Source organism: Puma concolor, chromosome B1, assembly GCF_028749965.1.
Source record: "Puma concolor isolate L17-30 chromosome B1, mPumCon1.1.hap2, whole genome shotgun sequence".
Taxonomy (NCBI): Eukaryota; Metazoa; Chordata; class Mammalia; order Carnivora; family Felidae; genus Puma; species Puma concolor.
The window spans coordinates 87,526,284-87,538,904 of NC_141670.1; the positions used below are offsets into that span (position 1 = coordinate 87,526,284).

The 12,621-nt window shown below is 35.9% G+C and overlaps 1 protein-coding gene across 1 annotated transcript in view; it reads right to left on the minus strand.

Moving 5' to 3' along the window:
• NAA15 (N-alpha-acetyltransferase 15, NatA auxiliary subunit) overlaps positions 1-12,621 on the minus strand; it is an 85,590-nt gene that overhangs the window by 18,841 nt on the left and 54,128 nt on the right. Inside the window, exons 12-14 of the mRNA XM_086704202.1 lie at positions 11,791-11,943; positions 10,856-10,984; positions 9,558-9,771 (exon numbers count right to left, since the gene is read on the minus strand). Coding sequence (XP_086560328.1) covers positions 9,558-9,771; positions 10,856-10,984; positions 11,791-11,943 — 496 coding nt within the window. The remainder of the gene's footprint in view (positions 1-9,557; positions 9,772-10,855; positions 10,985-11,790; positions 11,944-12,621) is intronic.

Genomic DNA, 12,621 nt, shown 5'->3' on the forward strand with positions numbered 1-12,621 from the left:
ATATTCTCACTAAAACTCTCATAAAACATATTACATGTTAGGGGGGCCTGGGTGGCTCAGTCGGTTAAGCCTCTGACTTCAGCTCAGGTCATGATCTCACGGATCATGAGTTCGAGCCCTGTATCAGGCTCTGTGCTGACAGCTCAGAGCCTGGAGCTTGCTTCAGATTCTGAGTCCCTCTCTCTTTGCCCCTCCCCCACTCACACTCTGTCTCGCTCTCAAAAATAAATATTAAAAATTTTTAAAAAATATTAAATGTTATATGTGTTCATATGCCTATGTGTATCTAGCCCTTTAACAGTTCCACACACGTAGAGAATACTGTAACCTCTTTAAAAATTTTTTTTGAAAACAGGTGGAGACCTGGTGCTGCAACCATGGCAAAACATAAAAAAGTATACAAGTTCATCCAACAATATTAAACTAGTTGCAATTCTAGAAATGTTCATATTTCTATGGCTTTGGACTATGCTTTTTCTTAGTTATGCCCCTCTAAACTTGTCAGTTATTCATTCTCTACTCTGTGCTGCCACTATGACATATATTTTGCTTGTAACAATACTTTGTTTATACAGGTGTTTCTCTTTTAGACTGTGAACTCCTTGGTGGAAGAGACTTTGTCTTCCTCATAATCTTTGTATTCTCAGGGCCTAGCAGAATATACAGAAAACACTCAAGTATTTGTTGGTGGAACAATGAATAACTATAAGATAAACTAAAAATCTGACACTGAAAATTAACAATAGCTCTTGAGTATAAACTATGGATGTCTCAAAAGACCGCCTGGAAATCACTGATAAATATGTAATAATGAAGTAAAAACTCTATACTATTTAGTCTTCAAGCAGTAAATCTGAATGCTACATGTACAACTGGTATTTATTTGGTAATACTTGTTGATACCAAGAAATGAAAAAAGTCATTCTAAAATATACCACCACTGTGGTGACTTTAAAATATGCCCATAAATTGGAGCGCCTGGGTGGCTCAGTCGGTTAAGCGGCCGACTTTGGCTCAGGTCATGATCTTGCGGTCCGTAAGTTCGAGCCCCGCGTCAGGCTCTGTGCTGACAGCTCAGAGCCTGGAGCCTGTTTTGGATTCTGTGTCTCCCTCTCTCTGATCCTCCCCCGTTCATGCTCTGTCTCTCTCTGTCTCAAAAATAAATAAATGTTAAAAAAAATTTTTTTTAAATATGCCCATAAATTCTTTCCTTCAAAAGGCAGAACCTATTTCCCCGCTTCCCTTAATTGTGGGCTATACTTACTGACTCACTTCTAACACATGGAATGTGCTAGAAATCAAAGTATATGACATCCAAGATCAGAACATAAAAGCACTGTGGATTGCTCCTTGCTTTCTCTTGGACGACTCAGAAGAAACCAACTGCCATGTTGTGAAGATAGCCAAACAACTTTATGGAAAGACCCATGTGGCCAAAAAAAGGCTTCTGGGTATGAGATGAAGCCATCTTGGAAGCAGATTCTCCAACTCAAGCCAACCTCTCAGATGCCCTGGCTGTCTTGACTTCAACCTCCTGAAAGACCCCTACATCTTTCAAAATCATACAGCTAAGTGACTTCTGAATTCCTGAGCCACAGTAACTCTGATATAATAAATGTTTGTTATTTAAAGCTATGTGTAAGCAATAGCAGCAACAGATAACCAAGACAGATTTTGGTACCTGGAAGGGGGATGCTGCTGCAATAAAAACCTAAAATGTAGAACTGGTTTTGGTTCCAGAGAGTGGCAAAAGGTGGAAAGACTTGGAGAAAAGCATTAATGGAAGCTCAAAGCACCCTAGACTATTAACAGAGTCGATTTTGAAGAGGCTGCAAATCGATTTTGAAGAGACATGTTATAGTCATGTAGAGGCAGAAAGTTAAGTAACATTTATAAAATCTATCAAATGAACTGGGTGATCTAGTTAGGGGTATTTCCAGACCAAAAAAAAAAAAAAAAAAGGTAGTTAAGGGGGCATCTGATTCCTCTTTCAGCTTGTAATAAAAATGCAAGAAAAAGAAACAAATGGAAGAAGGATTTAACGGCTCTGAAAATTCTCAACCTCTCCAGAAATGGCTGCTGAGCAAAGATCAAATTCAGAGAACTGCCAAGAAAGCATGTCAACAGGAAAAGTTGAGTTTGGCTTTAAAATCTTTTAAGACTCAGGGGTGCCTAGGTGGCTCAGTTGGTTAAGCATCCAACTATTAATCTTGGTTCAGGTCCTATGTTGGGCTCCATGCTGGGTATGGAGCCTACTAAAGACAAGGAAGGGAGGGAGGGAGATTCCTTTAAGGCTTAGAACTCAGAAAGATGGTGCCTCAGTTACTAGTCACCCCAAAATTTTAAGGGTATGAGTCACAGATTCTCTCAAACAACAGAGCTTCTAAGAAACTTAAGGGTGGTGTCCTCTCAGTGCTCAAGGTAGACAAAGATATTTGTGCATGTGGATTCTAATAAGACTCACAAAAGATCCCTAAAAGTTTTAAGAGAATTAGATGGGTAGAAACAGCAAATCTGGACTGAAAGGAATGGAGATAGTATAAAATGAAAAGACCTCCCAAATTTTAGAAGCAGACTGAAAAACTACTAAGGTGCAAACAAATGTTAACTATCAATTAATTAATTAATTTTTAAAAAGTAATCTATACACCCAACGTGGGGCTTGAACCCATGACTCCAAGATCAAGAGTCACAAGCTTTTCCAACTGAGCCAACCAGGCATCCTGCAAATGCTATCTTTTAAGAACAAGAAAAGATGATACAGAAGGTGGAACCAAGAACCCAGAACATAGAACCAAGAGCCATAAGAGAATTATTCCTACACTGTGAGTCCTAATCCTGTACCCAACTGGACTTGAGAACTGCCATGAACCAGTCACTCTTGTGTACCTCTCATTCCTCCCTCATCACCCCTTTCTGAATAAGAATATCAACAGTGGGTACCCTATGCCTCTGCCATCAATTTATACTGAATATGTGGTTGATACAGGATTTCATATCAAGAACTATACTTGAAGAGCTATACTAACTATACTAAAGAACCATATTCAAGAACCCTTATCAGCACCTGCGCCTCATTTATATGTAACATTCTGGACTCTGAGCCAATGCTGTAATGGAATGAGACTTTTGAAGGCCTTGGGAGGGGCAAGTGTATTTTGCATTTAAGAATAATAGAAATAATTTGTGTCCTGATTATAGAACATGGCAGTTAAAAACATATCTACAAATTATTTCATTCTTCTCCCACTCAAATATAGTTTATACTCGGTAATTCACTGCTACCAATTAGAATGTGAAGGAAGTAATGGAATGTTGTGTCAAGAGAACAGAACATTAAAAATGTTGTGGCTTCTTCCTTGCTCTCTCATGGCGAGCTTGATGAACTCAAGAAATCTAGAGAGACTGACATATTATGGCCACCTGCCAAAAGCCATGCAAGTGAGCCATCTAGGAAATGAATCTTCTAGTCTTAGTTAAGCTTTCGGATGACTGTAGCCCCAGCCAACATCTCAACTACAACTTTATAAGAGACCCTAAGCTGGGCCCACCTAGAGGCTACTAAATTCCTAAACTATACAAATAATTATTTTAAGCTGCTAAATTCAGGAATATTATGTGGCAATAGATAACCACCATCAGAACAAATACAGACTTGTTTCTCTTTTCCCTAGTAAAGAAGCCCTTACTACTGAAAAAGAAAATTTCAAACAAGGATGAAAACTTACATTCTGGAAACAAAAGACTATAAATGAGTAGCCACAAAAATGCTGACCTTTTAATGACTGTACAATTGCTACCACTTGCATCCTTACTACACACTAGATACCATCCCTACGTTATTTTGTTTAATGTCCTTAATAATCTCATGGATTAGAGTTATTATTTTATGTATGAGAAAACTGAGGTTTCAGAGGAAAAACAATAACTCAAGTAATAATAAAAGGCACAGCAAGGATTTAAATCCACTTCACTCTCATTCCAAATTCTGGGCTGTTTCTTTCCATTATGCTATACTGGGGGTCAGCAATCATTTTCTATAATGAGCCAGATACTAAATATTTTCAGATCTCTGGTGCAACTAAACTCAGCTCTTGTAGCACAAAATTAGCCATAGATAATATATAAATGAACAGGCTCAGCTGTGTCCCAATAAAACTTCATTTATCAAATCAAACTGCAGTATGGATCTGCCCACTGGCTAGTTTGTGACCTTATTCTATATTATCTGCCACTGCCTTGAAAGGACTCATGTAGTTAATAATAATAGAGTTGCCATACAAAAATAGGAAAGGAATAACTACATAAGAAATTAATATAGAAATTAATTCAAATCCTATTTCACTTAATGTAGCACTAACTTATCTGGATAAGCACTGTCTAAATTTTGCAAGAATTACCTATGACTTATGTTAACATAAAAGAGGCTCAGAATTTCAGCTCAAGAGAAACCAGAGAAGAATTCTCCTATGCTAGAATATTGCACTATCTCTTAAATAAAACTGTGTGTAGGGGCACCTCGGTGGCTCAGTGAGTTAAGCATCATGGTCTGTGAGTTCGAGCCCCATGTCGGGCTCTGTGCTGATAGCTCGGAGCCTGGCGCCAGCTTCAGATTCTATGTTTCCCTTTCTCTTTGCCCCTCCCCTGCTCTCTGTCCCACTGCCTCTCTCTCTCAAAAATAAACATTAAAAAAAAACTATTTAAAAAATTGTGTGCACGTATGTGTGTGCACACATACACATGAATGCATAGCAAATAACATCTGAACCTAGAGTATCCAGCCAAATCAACATTCACACAAGAAAGCAAAATAAAAGAAATCTGGCCACATAAAGACTGTAGGTTTACTGAAAAGATAAAACATAAAAAGTGAAAAATAACTTCTCAACCAAATAAAGGGTAACTACCACATATTTGTTACAAATAGCAAGCTTTACGGTGGATGGACCATGAGAAACATTATGTCTAAAGATAAAGAAGGCTGCAAGCACACTACTGTTTCTGTTAGCAGTTTCTGCCACCCTCACCAGTGCAGTAAAGCATGGAAAAGAGAGGAATAAATTCTGAAAGAAACCAAACTACTAATGTTTACAGATTAACATAATAGCTTACATAGAAAATTTTTTAAAAATCAACTGAAAAAACAACTAAACCTAATATCAGAGTTCAATAAGGATACCAACTTGACAAAAATTATAATAATATTCATTTAGAATACTGTTAAAAGATGGGGTGCCTGGGTGGCTCAGTTGGTTGAGCTTCCAACTTCGGCTCAGGTCATGATCTTGTGGTTCATGACTTCGAGCCCCACATTGGGTTCACTGTTCTCAGCGTGGAACCCGTTTCAGATCCTCTCTCCCCCTTTCTCTGCCCCTACCCTGCTTGTACTCTCAAAAATAAATAAACATTAAAAAAATTTTCAGAATACTGTAATGGAAAACAAGACATGTAGAGATAATGCTAGTAACAAATTCACCAAAGTTATCGGACAATAGAAGATACAATGCATTCTAGTATGCAAAGACTTAATAGTAATTGTTTAAGATATCCCCACCCCAAACGGTAATCTAGATCTTAAATGCGATTCAAATTAAAAATTCCAAAAGAAACTTTCTGGCATCAAGCTAATCATACAGTTCATATATAAGCAAAAATTTGCGTGTAAAGGCAAGAAAATTCTAAAGACATAGTATTAGATTAAGAGACAAACAGATAAGAACAGAAAACTGAATACTGATGTCAATATCACAATCTTAACATCTGTATAGTAAGTTTTGATGTTGTGTTAGAACCAGACACCATATCCACAATTCACTACATCACAGTTTAGTATTTTGTTTATTTGTTTATTTATTTGAAGGAGAGGCTGGGGGTGGGGGAAGAGGGAGAGAGGGGGAGGGAGAGAGAGAGAGAGGGAGGGAGGGAGGGAGGGAGGGAGGGAGAGAGAGAGAGAGAGAGACAATCTTAAGCAGGCTCCATGCTCAGCACAGAGACATCGCAGGTGGGCCTCGATCCCATGACTCTGATATCATCATGACCTGAGGTGAAATCAAGAGCCAGACGCTGAACTCACTGAGCCACCCACGTGCCACTTTATTTAGTTTCAAAGATTTTATTTTTAAGTAATCTCTACACCCAACGTGGGGCTCGAACTCACAACCCCAAGATCAAGAGTTGCATGCTCCACAAACTGAGCAGCCAGGGTCACCTAAAGATGGCATTTTAAATAAGCAGGGAATATGACAACTTATCAATAAATATTGTTGAGGAATCAGCAGTCTACTTGCAGGTAATAAGCTACCTTCTACCTCACATCAGTATATAAAAATTAACTCCGGGTGATTAACAAATTGTAAACATAACAGAACAATTGTTATAAGGAAACACACAAGATATTTATGAATATATTTTAAATTCTGAAATAGAAAAGCCTTTTTATGCAAGACCTAGAAGTCACAAAAGATTAAAGAAATCTTTCTTATCTCATAAAAACTAACACTTTTACATAATAAAAGATACCCACCATAAAGACCTAAATAAAACAGGAAGAAAATTTCTGCAATATATAAATAAGAATTAAAGTCCTGACTATGTAGAAAACTCCTATAAGCCAAGAAGTTGAAAACTAAAATGGGAAAAGATAATCCAAAAAACAAATAATCCAATGAAGAAATGGGCAAAAGACATAGTATAGACACTTCTCCAAAGAAGACATCCAGATGACTAACAGACACATGAAAAAATGCTCAACATCACTCATCATCAGGGAAATACAAATCAAAACCACAATGAGATACCACCTCACACCAGTCAGAATGGCTAAAATTAACAACTCAGGCAACAACAGATGTTCGCAAGGATGCAGAGAAAGAGAATCTCTTCAGCACTGTTGGTAGGAATGCAAACTGGTGCAGCCACTCTGGAAAATAGTATGGAGGTTCCTCAAAAAACTAAAAAATAGCACTACCCTACGACCCAGCTATTGCACTACTAGGCATTTATCCATGGGATACAGCTGTGCTGTTTCGAAGAGACACATGCACCCCCATGTTTATAGCAGGACTATCAACAACAGCCAAAGTATAGAAAGAGCCCAAATGTCCATTGATGGATGAATGGATAAAGAAGAGGTGGTGTGTGTGTGTGTGTGTGTGTGTGTGTGTGTGTGTGTGTATATGTACATATATATGTACATATATACATACACACACACACACACACACAATGGAGTATTACTCAGTAATCAAAAAGAATGAAATCTTGCCATTTGCAACTACGTGGATGGAACTAGAGGGTATTATGCTAAGCAAAATTAGAGAAAGACATGTATCATATGACTTCACTCATATGAGGATTTTAAGATATAAAAACAGGGAGGGGGACAAAACATAAGAGACTCTTAAATATAGAGAACAGAGTGTTACTGGAGGGATTGTGTGGCGGGGGGGCGGCTAAATGGGTAAAGGGCATTAAGGAAGACACTTGTGATGAGCACTGGGTGTTATACATAGGGGATCAATCACTGAAATCACTGTTGCACTATATGCTAACTTGGATGTAAATTAAAAAATAAATTTAAAAAAAGGGAAAAAGATATGAACAGGCAATTCATACAAGAAACCCAAAGGCCACATGAAAACACAGACAGCTGTTCCCCTCTTAAAAATTTAGGAATTATAAAGCAGGTATTTTCCCAAAAATAACAAAAATGTAAAGAATGGATAATTTTCTGTGTTAGCAATAAAATAAAAGATAATCTCACAATACAGTGTTTATGGCAATAAAAACTGACAAACCTCTTAAGAAAGGCAATTTGACACTATTTCAAATTTTCATACTCTTTAACCGAGTAATTTCCACTTCTAACAATCCATGCTAAATAAACATGTGCAAAATGATGTACAAGGATTTACTATAGCACTGTAATAGTGGGGGGAAAAAACACACAAAGGTTCCCACATAGCCCTTAAATGACTGATAATTGTAGTAAGTTTATGCCCAGACATGGAGCAACACTATGAAAAATAAAGTCTAAGTTGCAGAATACCAGGGATAATATGACTCATTTGTGAAGCTAAAAAAATAAAACAAATGAAACCAAACAATCTCAAAGAACTGCTCTGAAACGTGTGTTAGAGTTTACGTACACATAAATGTAATTGTGCACAAAGGAACCTGAATGTTTTATACGGATAATCTTTAAAAGAAGATGACCTACAGGTAAGAGAACAGTGAAAGGAAATTTTTGTATTTGTTAGTACATTTCTGAACTGTTTTAACTTTGTATAATTAGAGTTAATTGTATATTATTTGTATAATTTGAAGAGAAAGGCAGGAGGAGTGAACAGAAAGAAGTCAGTGAACAAAAGAAGTCAGAGGACAGTAACTCTCAGATTCAACAGTAAACTGTTCCATAGATTCTTACTGGCATTTTCTAGTTGAAGCAACAAGTAGAGAGAGAGTCAAGTGAAATCTGTACGAGGGTTTCAATGTGTGATTTTAGAAAGTTCTTAAGGGTTCCTAGGCAATAGGAAGTAAAATTTAACAACAAATTAACAAAATGATTCTCCTTAGCAGGAAGAAGGATACAGAAAACAACCAACCATAACTTCAGAAGAATAAACTCAGGACTGAATAATAACATGGTGACACACTTCTTACACCCCATGTCCTGTAACATTTTTGCCACAAATTAAGTCACAAAATATCTGGATGTACAATTAATTTATATCCTTCTACATGCCTCTTTCATTTTTATTGAAATTCTTCCCCAAATAATTATCTAAGGAATACTATACATCTGACATCATGGTAGAAAAATAGCACTTTAAAAACTGGCCAAATGATAAATCACTAGGCAATTTTACTAGTTTAATTCCAAGCTGGCTTTTAATATTGTTTTTTGTTTGTTTGTTTTTTGTTTTTGTTTTTTTTTTTTTGAGAGACAGCAAGCAAGCATGCACATGCACTCACAAGTGCACAAGCGGGGAAGGGGCAGAGAGGAAGAGAGAATCTTAAGCAGGCTCCAAGCCCGCACAGAGCCCAAAGCAGGGCTCTATCCTATGACCATGAGATCATGACCCAAGCAGAAATCAAGGGATGCTTAACTGACTGAGCCACCTAGGTGCCCCATCCAAGCTGGCTTTTAATGTTCAAGCAGTATTTGCCTCTCAGTAGGTTAATTATAAACAACTATTAAAAAGAAGAACTAGATATACTGACAGGCAACACTAATGATACAGTTAGCAATTTATAGTATCATAGTTAGCAATTTACAGTACTGGCTAAACCAGTTATTAAATGTTAAACTCATGAGATTCAACTTCTTAAAAGCTAATGACCAGTTACAAATTAAATTCTTGCTTTTCAAAGTATAAACAGTATTTTTCTTTCGTTGCTTAGAGAAATTCACAAACGTCCATCATCATTTTCTAAGCATGTATAACATCTTCCCACAGGTGCTTAATAAAAAGCTCAAGAAAAATCTAAACTACACAAAAATATAAATATACATACACATATCATAGCAAACAATAAGAAATCTTTGAATATTATACCTGTATCAGCTTCATGTTCTTTATTCTCATCTGTTAGGGGGTTGTCATGAAGCTTCAAATAGATCTCTATAGCAATTCTTGCTGCTTTGAAGTAAAATGGATGCTGTCGAAGTACATCTTCTAGTTTTAATAAGTCCACATATGATCTAAGGGTAATCTTCCTCATACAGTAAGTATGAAAGTCAAACTGGTCATCAGTGATTTCTATAAAATGCTAACAAAATCATCTTTTTTATTATACTGAAGTATAACAATGTTAAAAAAAGCTATAGAAATCAAACTTTTAGATTTACTGGTTTCCTATGCATGAAAAAATTAATAAATTAAAAAATATTACATATTACAATCATCCAGTATAAATACTTTCCATATCAAATAAGCAAATACAAGTGACCATCCCCTAGCACATTATATGGCAAACACCGGGCAATGAATTATTTAAATGAAAAGGAAGCACAATCATTTGAAACATATATACTTATTCCTTCTTTAACCATACTTAAATAAAGCTAGCATGACAAATCAAACATTATTAGTATAAATAATGATTCAATAGATTTACACACTAAACATTGTTTTTATATTCAGAATGATCTGCAAAGATTATAGTATACAGTATTTGGTAATTTTTCTGAAAATACAAATCTGAGTCCTAGGCAATGTTATGTTTCTCTACGCGAGAGAGAAATCAATTAGTGAAGTAAGTCGAGCAACCACAACCTAGCTCATTTCAACTAAGTTCTGGGGTTCTCGACTTGGTAAGAGAAAAAGCATGAAATTATACAAATTATCTTTATCTGTGAAAAACACAAAAAAGGAAAGCCAACCACTAGTGATACAAATGAATCAGAAGTGAAGAGGACTAAGAAAACAATGAATTTATCAAAAAAAATGAGGAATTACATAGGCTACAAAAATACCGTAAAAAGACTTCAAAACTTGTACGAGTATCAAGAGTGTATTGCATCACCAATCAACCCCCAGTTTCTAGGATACCTTAATGAGCTTTGTATTACTGAAGATACAGCAGCAATTTGAAAGAAACATTCAAAAATCAGTAAGAACATAACAAGATGCAAACTCTCCAAATTTTTTACATGAATTCTTGCAGGCAGAGTAGACAATGGGGAAGTCTGCTCATAATATAGTCAGCAACATTTTTATTGAAAAACTGTGAACACTGATGTTTAGAATTCACAAGCTGTGAATTATAAAGAGGAAGAAAAGAAAAACAGTTGCCCCAAACCTTCAACATATAACAGAATAAAATAAGAAACTCACATATATAGGGTACTTACTCTTTCAATCTCATGACATTTCTTAAGTGCTTCACCAAATTTATTCATTGCCTTATAAGCCTGGGCACATTCTGTCTGGAACCACATGCACTGCATTTCATTCAAATTCTCTACTGCTGATGTTCCTTCCTACATAAAAATCATATGCATTCAAGACCATGTCTTACCAAATACACTATTTCACCATAGAATGTAAGAAGGAAAGTATGGTCTATTGACTTTAATTCTTTCAAAATCACTTTCTATATTAACCATTTTCAGAATGAGGGAACAGTTATTATAAGAAATTGAAATTATAGTTCTAATCACTGGGAAAAAAATGTACCTTTGTAAATAATCAAAAGATCTACATAACTGGGGTTGGAGAGTAACATAAGATACAGAACACTAGTACACAGCAGGTATTCAACTAATATTAGTTCCTTTCACTCCTAAAAAATTTCATCTGAGGGGCGCCTGGGTGGCGCAGTCGGTTAAGCGTCCGATTTCAGCCAGGTCACGATCTCGTGGTCCGTGAGTTCGAACCCCGCGTCGGGCTCTGGGCTGATGGCTCAGAGCCTGGAGCCTGTTTCCGATTCTGTGTCTCCCTCTCTCTCTGCCCCTCCCCTGTTCATGCTCTGTCTCTCTATGTCCCAAAAATAAATAAACGTTGAAAAAAAAATTAAAAAAAAAAAAAAAAAAAATTTCATCTGAACACATCTCAATGTAAATCAGAGTTTAAAAACACACTGTACAATAAATAAAAAATAAAAAAGCATTGCACAACCACCTAAAAAGAAAAATGTTTTATACTATTACTGATGTCAGTATTAGTATCAAAGGGAATTTAATTAAAATCCTATTTTGATATTAAAAATATTAGAAAAAAATTTTGAAAAATAAGCAAGGTATACAAGTATAGACTGTTTATTCATAAGAACAGTAGCTGTACAAACCCTTGTAAACTTTGAGCACATTTCTTCAGCCTCTTTTATCAGATTGGCTTTTAGCATGTACTTTGCACACTTCGAATTGATAAATCTGTCTGCTGTGTCCAAGGCCTGGGCTTCATCCATCCACCTTGCAGCTTCTCTAATATTTCCAGCATGCTTATAGGGTAGAAAGCAAAATAAACCAATCAGTATGCTAATTTTACTAGGCACGTAATTAGTTACCTATTGACAGGTAACTAAAACACAAGTGAAAAAAAAGGTATTCTTCTGACTGATCTTAGAACCTTAACCAATATACATGCATACATTTTGATACTTTTCTGGCTACACAGAATATAGGCTCCCTGCTAGTAAAAACTTGTTTTATTGTTTACTGTTATACCTCATTGCTTACAACAGTGCCTGGCACATAATGAATACTCAACAACAATGGTTAAATTTAAGAATAAATAATAGTCAAAATCTTTAAGTCAGAACAATATAAAGGTCAAAAAAGGCATCATGGTTGAGTATCAGAGAAATTCAGTTAACATACAAGAATACTTATTTAAAAAAATTATTCATCAACACTGAAAAGTAAAAGAAAAAAAAAAGAAGAAGAAAAAATAGGCAAAGGTGTGGCCAAATTTCTACCCTAAAGGAAACATGGACACATTACTGACTATTACTGGGCATTCCCAGATGCATTCTAATTCACGTAACTAGTCCATTTGTCAAAGACACAAAACTAATGAGGATAATAACCTGGCTTTGAGAAGTGCTTTTAAAACATCACTTAATTTCATTATTTTTTGGTAAATAAATTGTGAGTTTATAATCTCTTCCCTAAGAGAT